Source organism: Aspergillus bombycis (genome assembly GCF_001792695.1).
Source record: "Aspergillus bombycis strain NRRL26010 chromosome Unknown contig00030, whole genome shotgun sequence".
NCBI lineage: Eukaryota > Fungi > Ascomycota > Eurotiomycetes > Eurotiales > Aspergillaceae > Aspergillus > Aspergillus bombycis.
This window is the reverse complement of record NW_019170032.1, coordinates 169,283-185,590: the sequence shown is the minus strand read 5'-3', so window position 1 is coordinate 185,590 and position 16,308 is coordinate 169,283. Positions and strand designations below refer to the sequence as shown.

General features: G+C 52.5%; 6 protein-coding genes across 6 annotated transcripts; 4 read left to right on the top strand and 2 right to left on the bottom strand.

The window, feature by feature from the left end:
• Positions 1–670: 670 nt before the first annotated feature.
• Positions 671–2,811, top strand: ABOM_004681 (anion exchange family protein; the record flags this gene model as incomplete). Its single annotated transcript, XM_022531810.1, has 5 exons — positions 671–891; positions 988–1,136; positions 1,201–1,288; positions 1,363–1,859; positions 1,928–2,811. 5 exons carry the CDS (start codon positions 671–673, stop codon positions 2,809–2,811), a joined length of 1,839 nt encoding a protein of 612 aa, XP_022390374.1.
• A 658-nt stretch (positions 2,812–3,469) lies between these two features.
• On the bottom strand, positions 3,470–5,317 carry ABOM_004680 (putative isoamyl alcohol oxidase; the record flags this gene model as incomplete). Its single annotated transcript, XM_022531809.1, has 4 exons — positions 3,470–3,766; positions 3,817–4,714; positions 4,774–4,974; positions 5,067–5,317. The coding sequence occupies 4 exons, from the start codon at positions 5,315–5,317 to the stop codon at positions 3,470–3,472; spliced, it is 1,647 nt and encodes a 548-aa protein (XP_022390376.1).
• A 1,614-nt stretch (positions 5,318–6,931) lies between these two features.
• ABOM_004679 (uncharacterized protein) lies at positions 6,932–8,227 on the top strand (the record flags this gene model as incomplete). The annotated part of the gene is made up of 4 exons (XM_022531808.1): positions 6,932–7,083; positions 7,213–7,541; positions 7,602–7,719; positions 7,777–8,227. The coding sequence occupies 4 exons, from the start codon at positions 6,932–6,934 to the stop codon at positions 8,225–8,227; spliced, it is 1,050 nt and encodes a 349-aa protein (XP_022390279.1).
• A 673-nt stretch (positions 8,228–8,900) lies between these two features.
• On the bottom strand, positions 8,901–9,779 carry ABOM_004678 (uncharacterized protein; the record flags this gene model as incomplete). Its single annotated transcript, XM_022531807.1, has 2 exons — positions 8,901–9,124; positions 9,188–9,779. The coding sequence occupies 2 exons, from the start codon at positions 9,777–9,779 to the stop codon at positions 8,901–8,903; spliced, it is 816 nt and encodes a 271-aa protein (XP_022390278.1).
• Positions 9,780–12,402: 2,623 nt separating this feature from the next.
• ABOM_004677 (uncharacterized protein) lies at positions 12,403–13,500 on the top strand (the record flags this gene model as incomplete). The annotated part of the gene is made up of 4 exons (XM_022531806.1): positions 12,403–12,624; positions 12,691–12,881; positions 12,933–13,138; positions 13,202–13,500. 4 exons carry the CDS (start codon positions 12,403–12,405, stop codon positions 13,498–13,500), a joined length of 918 nt encoding a protein of 305 aa, XP_022390283.1.
• Positions 13,501–14,406: 906 nt separating this feature from the next.
• On the top strand, positions 14,407–16,225 carry ABOM_004676 (Zn(II)2Cys6 transcription factor; the record flags this gene model as incomplete). The annotated part of the gene is made up of 2 exons (XM_022531805.1): positions 14,407–14,537; positions 14,662–16,225. The coding sequence occupies 2 exons, from the start codon at positions 14,407–14,409 to the stop codon at positions 16,223–16,225; spliced, it is 1,695 nt and encodes a 564-aa protein (XP_022390282.1).
• Between the last annotated feature and the right edge of the window lie 83 nt (positions 16,226–16,308).

Genomic DNA, 16,308 nt, shown 5'->3' with positions numbered 1-16,308 from the left:
TTTTTGCGAAGCTCCCTGGATATGGTTTAGATAGCCTTGTTCTTCTGCCTGAGCCTTCTGCGACATGAGCTTGACAGCTGGTTGGTGCTACGACGAATACTGCTTGCATCGGTCGCCGTGCTCTTGAGGGTTGCGAGAGGCACGGGATTCCGCGAAAACTTTTCCGACCTCATACATTCTGAAATCTTTTTTATTTACCGCGACGCCAGGACCCCAGGCACGTCGAGGTCAGACTCTGGCCACCAATAGTTCTCTTGCCTTTCAGATGATCCGGGTTTTAGTTCGACATGCGGGTTGGCCAGTGACCAACTAAGGCGCGCCTCCACCAGTCTTTATTCTGTCTGGCTCATGCGGCAGAAGAAAAAGCTGCGTTTTCCCGAGGGTTAAAAAAGGGAAAGAAACCTCCTACTAGTCAATAGAAAACAGTCTTAGACCTTGCCATCTGCCTGTTTCTTCCCCTTCTTCTTTTTCTATTTTATTATAGTAATCCTTGTTGATTTGCCTTGACCATTCGCTGCCCCAACCGGAACTCCCCCCTCTCCGACTATAAATCTCCAGTTTTTCTAATTCCGAGTGGAGTCCCTACTATAAGAACATCGCTATTGTTCACTTATCCAGCCCGGAGGCGTCATCTTCAACGCCGCACTACAGGCTCGGTGGCCGGAGCAAAATGGGCGATCCCAGCGCTTCACAGGACGCCGAACGCTTGTCGCGACTCGCCACTCGTCGGTCTGCCGCGACGTCGGCGAGGAAATCACGATGGTGGCGTATCCATTTCTTCCGCGGCATGGTCCACGACATTAAGAGGAGGGCTCCGTTCTTCATGAGCGATTGGACCGACGCATGGGACTATCGAGTGGTTCCGGCGACGGTGTATATGTTCTTTGCCAAGTAGGTACACTGACGACGAAACCGTCTGAAGAATCCCTCCGTGCGCCAACAGTTTCATGGGACTGTAGATTGGGTACAATGCTGATCCTGTCATAGCATCCTGCCGGCCCTGGCCTTCTCGTTGGATATGTTTGAGAAAACCCACCAGAACTATGGTGTGAACGAAGTCCTCCTCGCATCAGTGCTGGGCGCAGTGGTGTTTTCCTTGTTCGCTGCACAGCCGCTTGTCATTGTCGGTGTCACTGGTCAGTGTTCGATTCCACAACTGCTCTCGAATATCGGGAACTTGGTCGTTAACCATGCACATAGGTCCGATCACGGTCTTCAACTACACGGTTTACGATATCATCGCACCGCGAGGCACCAATTACTTGGGCTTCATGGCATGGATAGGCATGTAAGTGCAGTCCCCAGCCCTCAAGGGGAGTGTATGACGCGCTGACACGAGATTGATTTTTCGTCGCGCTGCAGCTGGTCACTGATTATGCACTGGATCATCGCCATCACCAACATGTGCAATGGATTGACATATGTCACCCGTTTCTCATGCGACATCTTCGGGTTCTATGTCGCGTTCGTCTATCTCCAGAAGGGAATCCAGGTCCTTACCCGGCAGTGGGGATCAGACGGGGAGACATCCGCGTATCTCAGCATCATGGTCGCATTGCTAGTTCTCATGAGCGGTTGGGTCTGCGGTGAAATCGGCAAAAGCAGCCTCTTCCATCGCTGGGTTCGCAAGTTCATCGAAGACTACGGCACCGTACTGACCATCGTCTTCTTCACGGGCTTTGTTCACTTCGGACACATGCGTGATGTGAGCGTCTCGACTCTTCCGATCAGCAAATCCTTCTTTCCCACCGCGGACCGTGGCTGGCTGGTGCGCTTCTGGGATCTCAGCGTCGGCGATATCTTCCTGGCTATCCCGTTCGCATTGCTGTTGACGATCCTATTTTACTTTGACCACAACGGTACGAGTCTCCCACTTCATGTTTCCCTTCCATCCCTTGCAACCCTCGTGCTGACCCCTGGATCCCAGTCTCCTCGCTCATCGCACAAGGCAGCGAATTTCCCCTGCGGAAGCCCGCCGGATTCCACTGGGACATGTTCCTCCTGGGGATCACGACAGGAGTGGCAGGCATCCTGGGCCTCCCCGCGCCGAACGGACTGATCCCGCAAGCGCCCTTCCACACCGCGGCGCTATGCGTGACCCGGCACGTCGCGGACGAGAACGACGAAAACAAGGGCAAAGTGGTGCGAGTGATAGACCACGTCGTCGAGCAGCGGTTCAGCAATCTAGCGCAGGGAATCATGACGCTCGGCACCATGTCCGGGCCCCTGCTCATTGTCATCCATCTGATCCCGCAGGGCGTCCTAGCCGGCCTCTTCTTCGTCATGGGCGTCCAAGCCCTGGAGGGCAACGGCATTACCCAGAAGCTGATTTTCCTGGCCCAAGAACACGGGTTCACCGCTTCGTCGCACCCCCTGAAGCGTTTGGACCGTCGCTGGTCCATCTGGCTGTTTGTCATTATTGAGCTGATCGGCTTCGGTGGCACCTTTGCCATCACCCAGACTATCGCTGCGATTGGCTTCCCGGTCATTATCTTGTTGCTTATTCCCGTCCGCGCGTTCTTGTTTCCGTGGCTTTTCACCCCGGAGGAACTGAACGCGCTGGACGCTCCCACGGCTAGTCCGTTTACCATGGAGAGTGTGGGTGGCGTGCATGGCTACGACGAGGATTTATCGACCGCGTATGATCGTCCGGCCATGACGGATGAGATGGGTCCCACCGGGGGCACCGACAACCGCAGCAGTGGGAGACCGGGAAATTCGCAGGGCGAGAACGACCTCGAACGAGGCGAGTTCCTCGAGCCCCAGGACGAGTCGGCTGCTCGGAGACGGAAGAATGATTCGTCTGTGTAAGAGCCATCGATTGAAAAACAAGAACTACCGCGGAATACTCTAGATATGGTCCCCGGGCGTGGCATATAGAAACTCCTACAGGATCTCGAATGATCGTCACCTGGTTTAGATAATGCATAGTACCTAATAGACTCGTCCCAATTGTTTGTCAACCTCGGTTCAAATGATCTTCTCCGCAGCCCCTTTTTTGGGTCAGCGCTAGGTCCAATGGCATGCTCCACTACGACTGGCAATCATGCTAGTCACATAGACTAGTAAGCACGCGGACGTTGTGCCTAATAGAGAAGCGTTCATGCATGGCAGCGCCGTAGTTTAACCTTATCCCACACGTGGCGTCGACGCCAGGCGGCAATCACAGCCGCTCGAGTCGGTCAGCACTTTGTTCTCATATTTGGGATGGTCCAGGATGCCAGAGACCTGCGGCGAAAAGACATGCCTGTCCAGCAGTGTTGTCGTCTCCACGTTCACTCGGAAGTCTACTCTGTAGTTTATAGACACAGATTTGAAGACATGCTGAAGTACGGTAAGATATGTCCATTAATTCTCATAGTGTATTAGAAACTTGTCGTTTTTTTTTATCATGAGGTATCAAAGAAAGATCATAACCATCTATCAGTCTATGTAATTTACAGGGAGAAAAAAAACGCCGGAAAGCAAATTACTGAGCCCGGCACATACGGCCCGACTCGGAAACCGTCCAGGCATCACTGCCGACACCCTTGAGGACGTAGAAGAAGTTGGTGGGATCCCACTTCGACTTGACGGTGAGCAGAGGAGAGTAGTTGCTGCCGAAGAAAGTCTCCTTCCAGTTGGGCTGGCGGAAGTTGCCCTCGTTCTGGTAGCAGCCGCTGCCCGGGGTCACAGCCTCAAGCTGGGGCACGTACTCGTTGGTGATCTTGTACTGGTCGGCGACCATCTGGGACCACGGCGCGGTCTCGTTCCAGTTGGTGCCGATCTGCATGGTCACGGCGCGTTGCGCAGCGCCGGGAAGATGGCGTTGGAGACGTTGCCCGGCTGCGAGACGTTCATGCCTACGCCGACGGCGACGACGCCGTGGCTGGTCAGGTTGCGCAGCACGGAGGCCATGCCGCTGGGGTTGCTCTCGAGCACGTCGCGGGGGATCAGACGGCCGCCGTATTGGTAGGTGGCGACCGCGAGATTGCCGTAGGGCAGAGGGCCCATGTACTTGTTGTAGTGGTCGTAGTAGGTGTCGTACTCGGTGTAGGAGACCTTGTAGGCGATGCCGAGGTCCGTGAGGGCCGTGGTGAAGGGCGCCAGGATGGACTTGACGTCGTCGGCGGTCTTGTTGTACGCGGTCAGGGGGTTGATGGCAAAGACGCCCGACACCATCTGGTAGATCACCGTCACGCCCTGGTCGGTCATCTCGGGCAGCAGGGTGTGGAACTTGGCGACAGCCTGCCAGAAGGCCTCAGTGGTGTTGGCCGTGGCCGCGAACTGGAGACCAGCGCCAGAGATCTTGGCGTCCGGGTGAGCCTTGACGGTGACGGATATGACCACACCGTAGTTGCCAGCACCACCGCCGCTCAGAGCCCAGTAAAGATCGGAGTTCTGGGTGCGAGAGGCCGTGACCAACTGGCCGTCGGCGGTGACCACCTCGAAGGCCAGCGTGTTGTCTGCGCCCAGGCCGAAGTTGGTGCTCAGGGCCGAGTGACCACCACCCTGAATGTAGCCACCTGCGAGGCCGACGGTCGGGCACTCGCCGGTCACAACGGCCAGCCCTTTCGCATGGGCGGCGTTGAGGATCTGGTATCCCATCACACCGGCGGACACCTGGAATGCGGGACCCTGGTAGTACGAATCCGACCAATCCTTGTAGTCAATGTCATTCAGATGGTGCGTCCACACGGAGAGGGCGCCAGCGCCGGTGGAGCGGCCCATATAGCTGGAAGGAATCTGGGGTCAGCCCGGTCCCGATGCAGGGCAATTCGGCAGGAAACTCACTCATGACCAGTGTTCTTGATAACGAAACGGATGTTGTTCGCCTTGGCAAAGTTAACGGCGGCAATGACATCGTCGCTGGACGAGACGTTGACTGCGTAGCTGACAAAGTTGCCCAAGAGACAAGGCCGGGACTCCGCAGTGAAGGGGTCGCAGCTCTGATTGGCAAAGTAGGTCTGCATGATCGAGGAAGACGACTCGAGACTGTTCGGGGACTACCGTTAGTAGCTTCTCATGGCCCAGGGTCGCAGGCGATCGTTGCCCATCGCTCAGCAAGAAGAACTCGTAGCACCTACTGAGGCAGTGGGGTCGTCCAGTCGGACTTCAACGCCGCACAAGCAGCGGCATCGTAGTTGGGATCATGGCAGGGGCTTCCAATGGGCACGGTTGCGACCAACCGACCACCGACCGTGGTGTTGAGCGATGCCCAGGACGAGGTGGAGGGCCAGCAGCTGTCGCCAGGGAGGCAGTAGCAGTTGGAATCGTCCGCGAATGCTGTTGAAGTGAGAGCCGCAGTGGCAGCGGCCAACATCCAGGAGCCCTTCATGGTTGCGCGGGGAGAGAATGCGGAAGCAAGGGAAGGCTTTACGACGAATACAAAAATCTTACGGTCGCAACGGCTCGGACAAGGGTGAATTTATATCGCACATTAATTCCGCGCTTCTACACTACACCGAGGCGCCAGGGGGAGGCATCTTCATCTATTGTCTGTGGCGGAGACATCTTCGACAGGAACCTCATGAGCAGCGTCCGGAGATGTTTCCCCAAGCGCGTCTAGTCTGGGCGGAGGAACCGAAGAGTCGAGAACGGGGTGGATATCAATTCACGATTTCCCGGCGACATCCGGGTAATGAATCTGATATATCGTTCGGAGCATTGTCCGTCCTCAGTTACGTCCGCCCCCAGATCGATCCGCCCTTTGATCAGGCCAGGCACGACATCTGATACCCAGGGGAACTGATATACCTACCTTCGGATCGCCGGCCATGTTGCGAAAGTGCTCCGAGGCTGGTCTCTGGCCAACATTCCATCTCTTCATCCCTTTTTCCAGGCTTGAAGCCCTAAGGTTTTTCCGAATCTGGCCCGAAAAACTCTGTTTCTGCCTAGAAGCGGTGTGGGTCCGCTTTGCTGGTCTGTGAGTCTGCCACAAAAGTCCAGTCTTCGAATTATTGGCACGACGCCGACCCAGTGGGAGCGCAGCCCATGGAGAACAAGCCTTGCCTCGTGTATTTGCCGAACTGGGCATAGATTCAGTGGTCCCCGTTCCCCGGTGTCTTGCTTTTCCTTCAGTAGTGCAAGTAAGGGCGAATGTAACCCACTCTATCTGAAAACTCGTATACGCCGGATGGCGCAAGGGTTTGGAACAACCGGCGGATCCTGGAAGGAATGGGTCATCTCCGTGTATCCGGTGGCAAGGCTCTGTCCGGTAGTCCAAAAAATGAGTGTTGTCACCAGTCTGATCTACAATCTCTCGTCCTCGCAGTGACAAGATTAACATTGACATGAAACTGTGCCCGGCGCTTGTCGATTCCACTGTTGCTGAATTCGTATAAAACGGCTGCAGCTCACGGCGCAACGGCCAGGGCGTGCATCATGCACAGTGGATCCTCTCTCGAGAATTCCCAGATGGCATTGAGGCCCGGCTGATGGTTGGCAGTCGGGATCTTTAAAGTTCAATAAAGACCCACGCCAATATTTGGTTCCCAAGAGACACGCTCAAATCTCCGCTGCGCAATGCCGAATCCTATGGCCGCCAGTCGGCCAAAGAGAGCGTCCAATTTCGTTTAAATCAGCCACAACCGGGTACCTGGTTGCTATGTAGCCGACCCAAGAGCACGATTTGTCAAAGAATCCTCCTTCGGGATCACAAGCAATACCGGATCCTAAGAAGATTCAGCCACAACCTTGGTTTCCTGCTCGCTTATCCTTCGATCCAGCCGGAAAGTCTGGACAGCTCGTGCCCGGATTGAGATCTCTTCTTCAAACTCTAAAAAAGTCATGACTAGTTATATGTGCCACTCCAGCTAGTTGGCAGGGCCGGGGTCCAGTATGACTGACACTGCGGTGCCTCCACCATGTCTGGCTTGAAGAGGCCCTGTCCATCAGTCCACCACCTGTAACTCTCCTTCACCACCCAGGTCCTGCTCGGGGTGCAAGAGTCATGGGCACGAGTGAACCCAATGGCGGCCCAGCCCTGCAGAAGGGAATCTGGGTCGCCGTGGCCCTTGCGGCGGTGATTGTCATTCTCAGGGTCTTCGCGAAGCTGAAGATCGGCCAATTCCGCGTGGATGACATCTTGATGATCCTTGCATGGTATGTGCCCCTGCCCACCCCTATACCACTTTATCTCTGTTGGCCTTTCCCATCGCTGAAGGTTTATGTGAACTGACTCGTCTAGATTCTGATGATCGTAGCAACGGCCTTTTTGACCTTGTCAGTTAGTCATGGCTTTGGCAAGAACCTGGAGACGCTGCCGCTCAAGGACATGGAGGCCGTCTTGAAAGCCATCGCTATCGAGGTTCCGATTGTGACGATGAGCACTACAATTGCCCGCTGCTCCTTTATCATATACCTCCTCGCTATCCTCGGCTCCAACCGAACGTACCGATTCGCCTTATGGTTTATCATGATCTGGCAGCTCTCCGGCAACATCGTCTCCGCCGTCCTCCCTCTTAGCATCTGTCGCGATGTCAGGATTCTCTGGGATCCGACCGTGAAGACGACTTGCGGTGACAGCAACGCCGTGATCAAATTTGCCTACTACTCCAACAGTACGTCCGTCTCCTCGCCATCGCTCTCTCACAAAACCGCGTAACTAATCTGCCTCCCAGCCGTCAACTCAGCCACGGACTTGTTTCTGGCCGTGTTCCCCATCCCTGTCTTTTGGAATCTCAACCTGAAAACGCGGGTCAAGCTCGGCTTGATTGTTCTGCTCAGCCTGGGTCTTGTGTAGGTTCTCCAATTCGCTACGCGCAGGAAACGCGCAGCTGCTAACGATTGCCCCAGGGCCATGGTGGCATCGATCGTGAAAACAACGAAACTCGACCAATTGCCCAGCGTTACAAACCTCGGTGCCTCCGGCGGCATTGAGCTCATCCGCTGGGGGTATGTGGAAAACGCCGTGATCATCATCACCTCGTCGATCCCTTGCATCCGGCCGCTGGTCATGTCCTCCGTCAAGAAATTCTCCAGCCACAGCTTCTCCCGCTCGTATGAGCTGCGCAGCCCCTTTACTGGGAATCGTCGCACAGGTGAGAATGCAACCACTCAGTCGCGCCGTAAATTAGCGACGAATAACGATGCCGAAACGTGTAGTATTGAGCGTATTCTAAACCCCTATTCGCACAACACCGTCATCGGTAGCCATCAGACGTCGTCGAATCGGTCGGATCGAGGCATTACGAAACAGGTCGAGATGTCGGTTTATTCTAGTGACGACCCTGCGAGGAGCGTGTGAGATTTGGAATCTACCTCGCGGTCTTGTTCATACTTGTAGAGCCAGTCATGGTTATACGATGTACGTCTTGATGTGAACTAGATTAATAGAACGATTCAATAATGGACGAAACCACCGTGCGTATGATAAACTATTGGGTGTGCACTCTCTTCAGGGTCGCTTTGGTATGGTTTTGGCCGACTGTTGGAAGTTGTAGAAGGCATTGAATACGTATGATAGAGAGGTGAGATTTGAACCTGATAGGAAAACCAAGAAGTACAGAGATTGCACAGTCGAATGGTGCTCAAGGAATGGCTCTTAAGATTCATTGCACTTCCAAAGAGTATTAGGCTGGTTACTAGATGGGAGGCGCATGTTTAATGGAGATATCTGAGTAGCCTCGAGTACCACAACATATAAATCACTAGTACAGGGACAGCAAGAGAGTAGCCAGAACAACAAGACGGATGTGAAGTCATAACTAATATGAAATACAAGCAGTATTTTTTATCGTTTTCTTATCTTTCGTTAATAAAAAGTCAAACAAAGGAGGTTGGGCGATTCCCATCAATAGTCATTGCATACTCGATATGTTGAATACCAAGCAGGAGTACAGATACTGCGCACCACTCCATTCAAATCCTGTGAAGAGAATCTTGTTTATGCGGTGGATGATCGAATGTATCTCATGGCCTCACTGCAGGTGAGCACTGCTATAACCCGTCTTCTTCGTGGGAACAGGACCAGCCCGCACCGTGTAGTCTCTCAGCCAACAGCTCCCCTTTTTGTTTGAGGGTTGCGCGGTTACCCAGATGGCGCGCTTGCACTTCGGGGTATCAGTACAGGCCTGAACACATTCTTTCGGGGTCTTGTCGCCGAAACTGGCGAGATCGTCTGAAGTCCAGCCGGCGTCGTCGACTAGATGATACCCCCATTAGAAGACAAGACTCTAGATGCGCATGAACGAATCGAGCTACTTACGCATGCCACAGTAAACCTTGTAATCGTTTCCTCGGTCATAGATATGATCCTGGTCGTATTCCGGGCACTCGAAGCACCCCTTTTCGCATTTCCCATTGCAAGTCTCCAATTGGCGCTTCAGATCGTCGACTTGGACTTGCAAATGTCCAATTCGAACCTTGTCATCCTTGCACTCGTCATCATCATTCGGGAAAAGGGGGTCCTCCTTGGTTCGGTGCGTCATGTAAACGACGTGCGATTCAGGGATGAGGGAACCTCCCAGGCTGTGGTAAAGAACGCAGGATTTGGCCGTGTTCGCCTGTCGACCAGCCGTGGTTTCTTTCCCTGCCCACAAGCTGGCTTCGCAGCTAGGGCTCTTGCTGCATATCGTAGCGCATTCATCCGGACTCCCAGCGGATATGACCGTTCTGTCTTTACTGATTGGCCGCTGGTCGCAGTGGTACGTGACCAAGAGATGGGACTTGATTGCTTTCTCCTGTCCGTCGTTTACAGGACAGACTTTGTTGTAAAGTTCTCTCGCTGTGCTAAATGATTGACCAACGGTAAGACTGGCAAAGAGGGGGACTAGGGGAACCAGGGCTTGCAAATGCATGTTGAAGGTTTGAATTTCAGACAAGGACGGGTTTTCAATAGATGGGCAGGCTTGATTGAAAAGGGAGTAGAAGATGTTCAAGTGTTGATGAACTGACGTTATGGATGGAAGGTGAGAGCGCGTATTTATAACATTTGGCGATCTCATTGAATGTTGCTTCCAAGGACAGTTATCCTAGATGGACTGAGAAGATCATTAATTCCAAATGCCATGGGCTTCCATGGCCCACTACCCCCGAGGCGTATAGCCCTCCAAGTAACCCCTGGGGTGTTCAGCCAGCCCAGTCTTCCACGGCGTTCCAGCTGAACCCTTCCAGGACGGTATTTGACCAGGTCCCGTCGAGTCTTTCGTGAAGCTACGAATTGGAATGCTTGGTATACGCCTCAACGAGTATATTGATGACGTAAATCTGGGACACAGAGAGAGCCCTTTAATGCGGATTTGTCAAGGGCAATTATCTTTCAGGTGGAGTGAAGCCCAATGCAACATTGGGTGAATGTTTTTCGTAACCTTGGTGCAGCGGAAGCCCCAAGACAGCGTCTATTCAGGATGCATGTTAGTCAATACTGACGATGAATGCAACATAGGACCACAAACGAACTGCTCTGTTCAAAAGGCTTCGGTGGTGCGGCTGATGCATCCGGACACCCTGCTGGGAGATGTGCCATGTCGGGTATTCCGATTGGCCCTAAACCAGTAGAGATATTCCAATGAAAGAAGGATCTTGCATTTAGGGCTGATGGTCTAGGTCATGTCTACCATTTGTGGATCTATAGGATAGACGCATGAGCAAAGTACTCGTTCCAGCCCCAAGACTATATGGTCAAGCCTTCAGCATGGCACAATTAAAGACTAGAATAATACATACGGAAGGGATCTTAGATCCTGGATGACTACGAAGAAGAAAAAAGGTAAGACAAAATAACAAAGGCAATGAAGTCATGTTCGCTTCAGGCTTGAAATAGATCCATGTATGCCGAGCTTGTGGCTCAATGCGTGAGAATCTTCATTGGCTCCTTTAGCGCTTCAGCCCGGAGTAGGAAATGGCTATTGCAGAAGCTGGATCTGCATCAAACATGATGGCTAGCTGAAAAGCGTTCGCTACGTGGTGGGCAGTTCGTCTTTCCTCAGCATTCTAAGATAGGTTGTTTCGATTAATCCTGTCGTAGCTGCCCGCTTGAAGGTGGTGAATTCCCGGATATGACACAGCAGCCTGGGGAACATTGGCAATTCCCAGTAAGAAAGGGGTCTGGTCCAGTTTTTTAATGATCGCTTGGCATTCAGCCAGTACTGTAGGGAGTGGCGCCTTCTTCCAAAGCTGATAGTCTCATCGATGTTTGTCGGTGTCTAGACGTACTGTCGCGGGAGCTATGCAAAGGAATCTTTGCGGACGATCAAGTAATCCAGCCCACAGTCGGTGCACCATAGATACCATTACATGGCCCTGTGGTAGTCGGCACTTGAAAGGTTTCCACTTATCAGACTCTGGCGATGGCAGACCAAGTCCAAGCACTTCCAGAACATTAAGCGACGACAGATCACACCACCGATGATAGAAATCACCCTGTTTCCACTGTTTCCGCATGGCCACGCTAGGCCATTGGGGAAAGAGGTCAAGGAACAGGGATGCGCGGTGTGCCAAGAGAGGATGGACACGCTCTAGACTAGCATACAGGGTTCTGAGGTTCCTCGATATCCGGCTGGTGAAGAAGCATGCCCTAATGCATGACTCGCACGATGTGAATACTAATGATGGGCGAATGAACTCCTAACGAGGCGCTGATGATCGCTTCAGCTCTTGGCATGCATAACACGTAGAATAATCGCGTCATAGACCAACGTGGGGCATATGCTCTGAAAACACTGCATTTGTGGATGTATTTTCTGACTAGCCTCCAATTTTCCTCTGCTCTAAAAGGGGAGGGCATGGAATGTAAAAGGGAAGTATGATATAGGAGCCTCTTAGCATCGTTGACGGGAGAATGTCCATCTTGCAGTTTGCAAGGCATATGCAACGAGCTGAATGCCTTGTGCGCCGTACAGTTTTGATTTATAATAGTAATGCACCTCGCAATATTCGTTGCAGTCCGTGACGTAAAGAAGCATGAATGGGATGCCATTGGACTCTGGAGTATCCAGTTGAGCTTCCTACCTCACACAGATCAGCCAGCCATGCAAGTTCTGGCCATCACACCTAGCAAATGATGATGCCTCCACATGTACGTTTCACCACTCTACTGATTGACCAGGCCTCGGAGATGTGTGCAACACACAAGTGCATGGGTAATACAGTGGTGTGCCGCACCGCCTCCAAGCCTATGTAGCGCATTGCCGTTCGGCCTCTTGCTCCTCTTGAGGTCTCGGGCATCTATCAGGATGGCATCATCTTTCATCAGAGACTTGACATCCCCGCACCCAGGAAATCCCTCAAGCACACCATGCTGGCTGCGATTGGCCCCAGTATGGCGCCCCTGCTCTCTTTGTAGTCAAGTGTCACCTCGCAAACTCGCTCCCTCCAAGATATAAAGCCCAGTCTGCTCTTCTGTTCAACCTCAGCAAAACATCCGTTTCTGTTCTACCACAAATCATCCTACCATCACACGATCATTTTCTGTCTTACAAGATGAGCTCCCTTGTCAACACCGCACTGGCTGCGGTCACAACCAATGGCAAAGACAGCTTCTTATATTATCAAAACGGGAAAGACATCCTCGAAGCCCACTCTGAGTCGGGCTCCAGCTGGACAACCAAGGCTTCCACGGTTACCAGCAACGCTGCCCTCGGTGGCTCAGCTCTGACCGCATACTATGTTGAGCACGATGGGGATTTCGAAAAGAAGTCAACCGTACGTATAAGCCTTGCAATACAAGGGATACCCAGGAGCGGTGTTGTCGGCTGATTATGCGTGTAGATTCATGTCGTCTACCTTGATTCCAGCGCTAAAGTTGCCGACAGAGTCAAGGTCCTTTCTAACGGGACCTGGACAGATGGGAAGGTTGATGGAATTTCAGTAAACCCTACCTCGACCTCCCGGATTACTGGTGGTTCATTTAATGGCTCCGACTGGAATCCGGATGGATCCCAATGGGTCTACTTCAATACGTAAGACCTCCCATTTATTGCACTTCTTCGAATGCTGTTGACATGCAACAGGCAGAGCGGCAATAAGCTACAAACCACCGAGATTCGCCGTGTCCCGAAGACTCCGTGGTATACCGAAACAGTGTTGCCGGAGAGCGTTCTGGCACTCCCCGGCACCGACCTGGCAAGCAGTATCGTGAAGGGGACCATTGACCTGTACTACCAGGACCATGAAGGAAATATCAATCACTGGGTCAGTCAGGATAACACATGGCATGGTAAGCCTACCTGTGACGAAGCATGTCTCAATCACAGATATCTGACTAGCTTTTCCTATCCAGACAAGAAGACCCTTGTCCCAGCAAGTGAAGTGGGAAATAGTACTCCCCTTGCTGCAGTGAATGATGGCAAGAAACATGTCTTCTTTGCAGACAGGAGCAGCCCCTCCAAAATCAAACACCGTGTGGACGACAAGACCGTTGAGGTTGCACCCTTTTACCCCGGAACACGCTTCAGTGCTGTTTCTGTCAATGGCAAATTGACTCTGTTTTACAAGAAATTGAACCCCGTCGGCGCCATTGCAGCCCAGGTTTATGATGGCAGCTCGTGGAAGGATGGAGGCATTGTCGTCCCTGCTTGATGCAACCCAGAGGGCAAGATGGAACGTCAAAGTGGCCCATCGGAATGTTACAACGCCCGACTATAGTGTTGAAGAATCATTTGAATTTTAAGCAAAAGCAAATTGCCACGAAATCTATGTTGAAATACCTTGTCTTCCTCGCCTAGGTTCCAGCCTGTGCCATCGGAGGGTACTGATCCTAGCCCCATTAAACGCGTAGTTGCTGTAGTGTGACATTTCTGGACTGCGCAGCCACAGATATCCTGGAGGAAAGGATATATTACATTGAAGATGTCATCTGATTTGTATGTCTGTGCCGTGACACTCCAGAGCAGACCTTGAATCTTTAGCCTAGTAGAGATTTCTCTTCTGTTAGGAGTGGCCGGCAGGGGTGCCTCAAGCAAGTGCTGTTTATGACTCTGGCGCATGCTGCAACTGCCCCAAGTGTGTAGGTATTTATCCTCTGTGGCAATGGTTATGAGTATAGTCTAACAACAAGCGCCACTACTAGGGTAAGGATCATGCCCTGAAAGCCAGCAACACATGCATGACCAGCTGATTATAAGTGGATTGATCATGTTGTACGGAAGAGGTGACAGAGAATTACCACGGAAGGGAGAAAGGGATATATAAGGACGCTTGTTCATGTACGTAATCTGAGTGATCCACGATCAACTCAAATGGTTACTGTGATGGTACCTTTGTTACCCGCTCAGATCGTTCGCGCCATGCAAACTATTGAGGTTGCGCAATCAATGGGCTGCATATACGCCGACCGACCGAAGACCGAGTCGAGAGCAGTCTCTGGGCCAATGAAGTTGAGTAAAAGCGCCGATCTTGAACGATAGTTCGGTAGCAGTCTCCACTCCTCGGCATAACCGCCGCAGCCCACCTCGTGCCTCTCTGTTCCAACCCGTCAGCCGCGCAATGAACCTGCACAAGCGAGATCTAGAAGAGGCCCAAGAACATTTAAGAATGGACCCTCTGCACACACCACCGAAGGAGCGACGGTCTCGGACGAGCCGTCCCAAGGTGCGCACTGGCTGTGTGACCTGCAAGTAAGATCGCCCAACGACGCGCGATAATCCGACTCAGGATATTGCTCCGGCTGCCCCTGACCGAGGAGCGTGACGGCAGCGATTGTTTGGATAGGCAGTTCAGTACTAATTCCCCGCTTGATAGGGCTCGGCGTAAGAAATGTGACGAGGCTCGCCCATGTTGTCGCACTTGTGTCAGCGCAGGGCGCGAGTGTGGCGGCTATCAGGACACCATCGATCGAAGAACTCGAGCCTGGAAAACTACCAAAGACACCGTTGACGTACCTTGCAAGACAACAATTGAAGTTCGGCAGAACCAACTTACTGTGACGAAGGACTACGGTGCCTGGATTTCCCGCCTTTTAGTAGATCCGAGCCAAGCCGATCTGTCGCTGTCCGAACGCTGGTACCTGGGTTTCTTTCGCAGCAGCACGGCTTGGCAATGCTCGGGCTACTTTCCGCTGGAATTTTGGCATCAAATGGTTCATCAGGTCAGTGAGGAGGAGCCGGCTGTCCGTCATGCGATCATTGCCATCAGTGCCCTCCATCGAAGTTTCGACACCATACAGTCTTCACAGAACCTGGGAAATCAAAACGATCCTCAATTGTTTCCTCTGCGACAGTGCAATAAGGCCATTACTTGTTTGCAGCAAAGATTGCAGAGTGCAAGCTGTGGGCAAGATTCCCACATGCTTATCACGTTGGTCACTTGCGTTCTTTTCGTCTCGTTTGCATTCCTCCAAGGAGACACCAACGCAGCCAGTTGTCATCTACGGCATGGCACCCGTCTCCTCCAGGAGTCATACCTGAGCAATAAGAAGAAGAGGGTGGAATATAAACGAGCGTTGACGGATGTATTCTACCATTTAGAGCTGCACTGGGCGAGTCTCCGGGAGCCCGAGGCGGTTACCTTAGAGCACGAGTACTCCATCGTTCATTCTATGGCTCTCCATAACCCGGTGTGGCGCAAGCCTGTAAATTCCGTCGGGGACGCATGTAACCTCTTGATTGGTCTTGCGTGGCTCGTCTGTGAGAACGATCCGGAGAATAGTAAGATGTTCATGGCTAGGGAGATCCTTGATAAACACCAGGACGCGATTTTGCAAAAGCTCCAGCTTTGGAAGACAGAATTAACCACAGCACTCACTCGCAAGAAAGTGATGTTATCAGCAAGAGATCGTCATACACTAGCTGCCCTTGATTTATGGACTGAGATCATCATCATCCGAGTGTCGACAGATTGTCGGCAAGATGAGGGAGAAAGCAGGTTTGACTCTTTCACATCAAACTTCCAGCGTGTGGTCCACCTCGCCCAGTCTGTTCTTTCTTCCGACTTTAGTCAGTCTCCCGTGCCAACATTCTCCGTCGGAATGGGTATGATCCCGCCTCTCTACCTCTGTGCTTTCCGATGCCGTGAGTGGTATATCCGAAGAGAGGCGGTACGGCTATTGCAGACATGGCACCTTCAAGAAGGGGCCTGGACAAGCTCCGGGACAGCCTTTGTTGTGAATCGGATGATTGATATCGAGTCGGAGGGTCTTACACAGGGCGACCTTGTTCCTGAGCGTGCGCGTATTTGTGCGATGCGTGCAGGTGCCCTGTCTGACGGATCCGGAATCCGACTGTGGTACCGTCGGTCCCAGGGTGGCAGCTCAACCCAAAGTGACGGTAACTCCAATCCCTGGGAGTCGGAAATACTACCATTTTGATAAAATAGGTGGATCAGATCACAGTATCGAAAGACAGGATTGGGGGTTTTGTTGATGATGCAATGAAGATAACAACGAGCGAC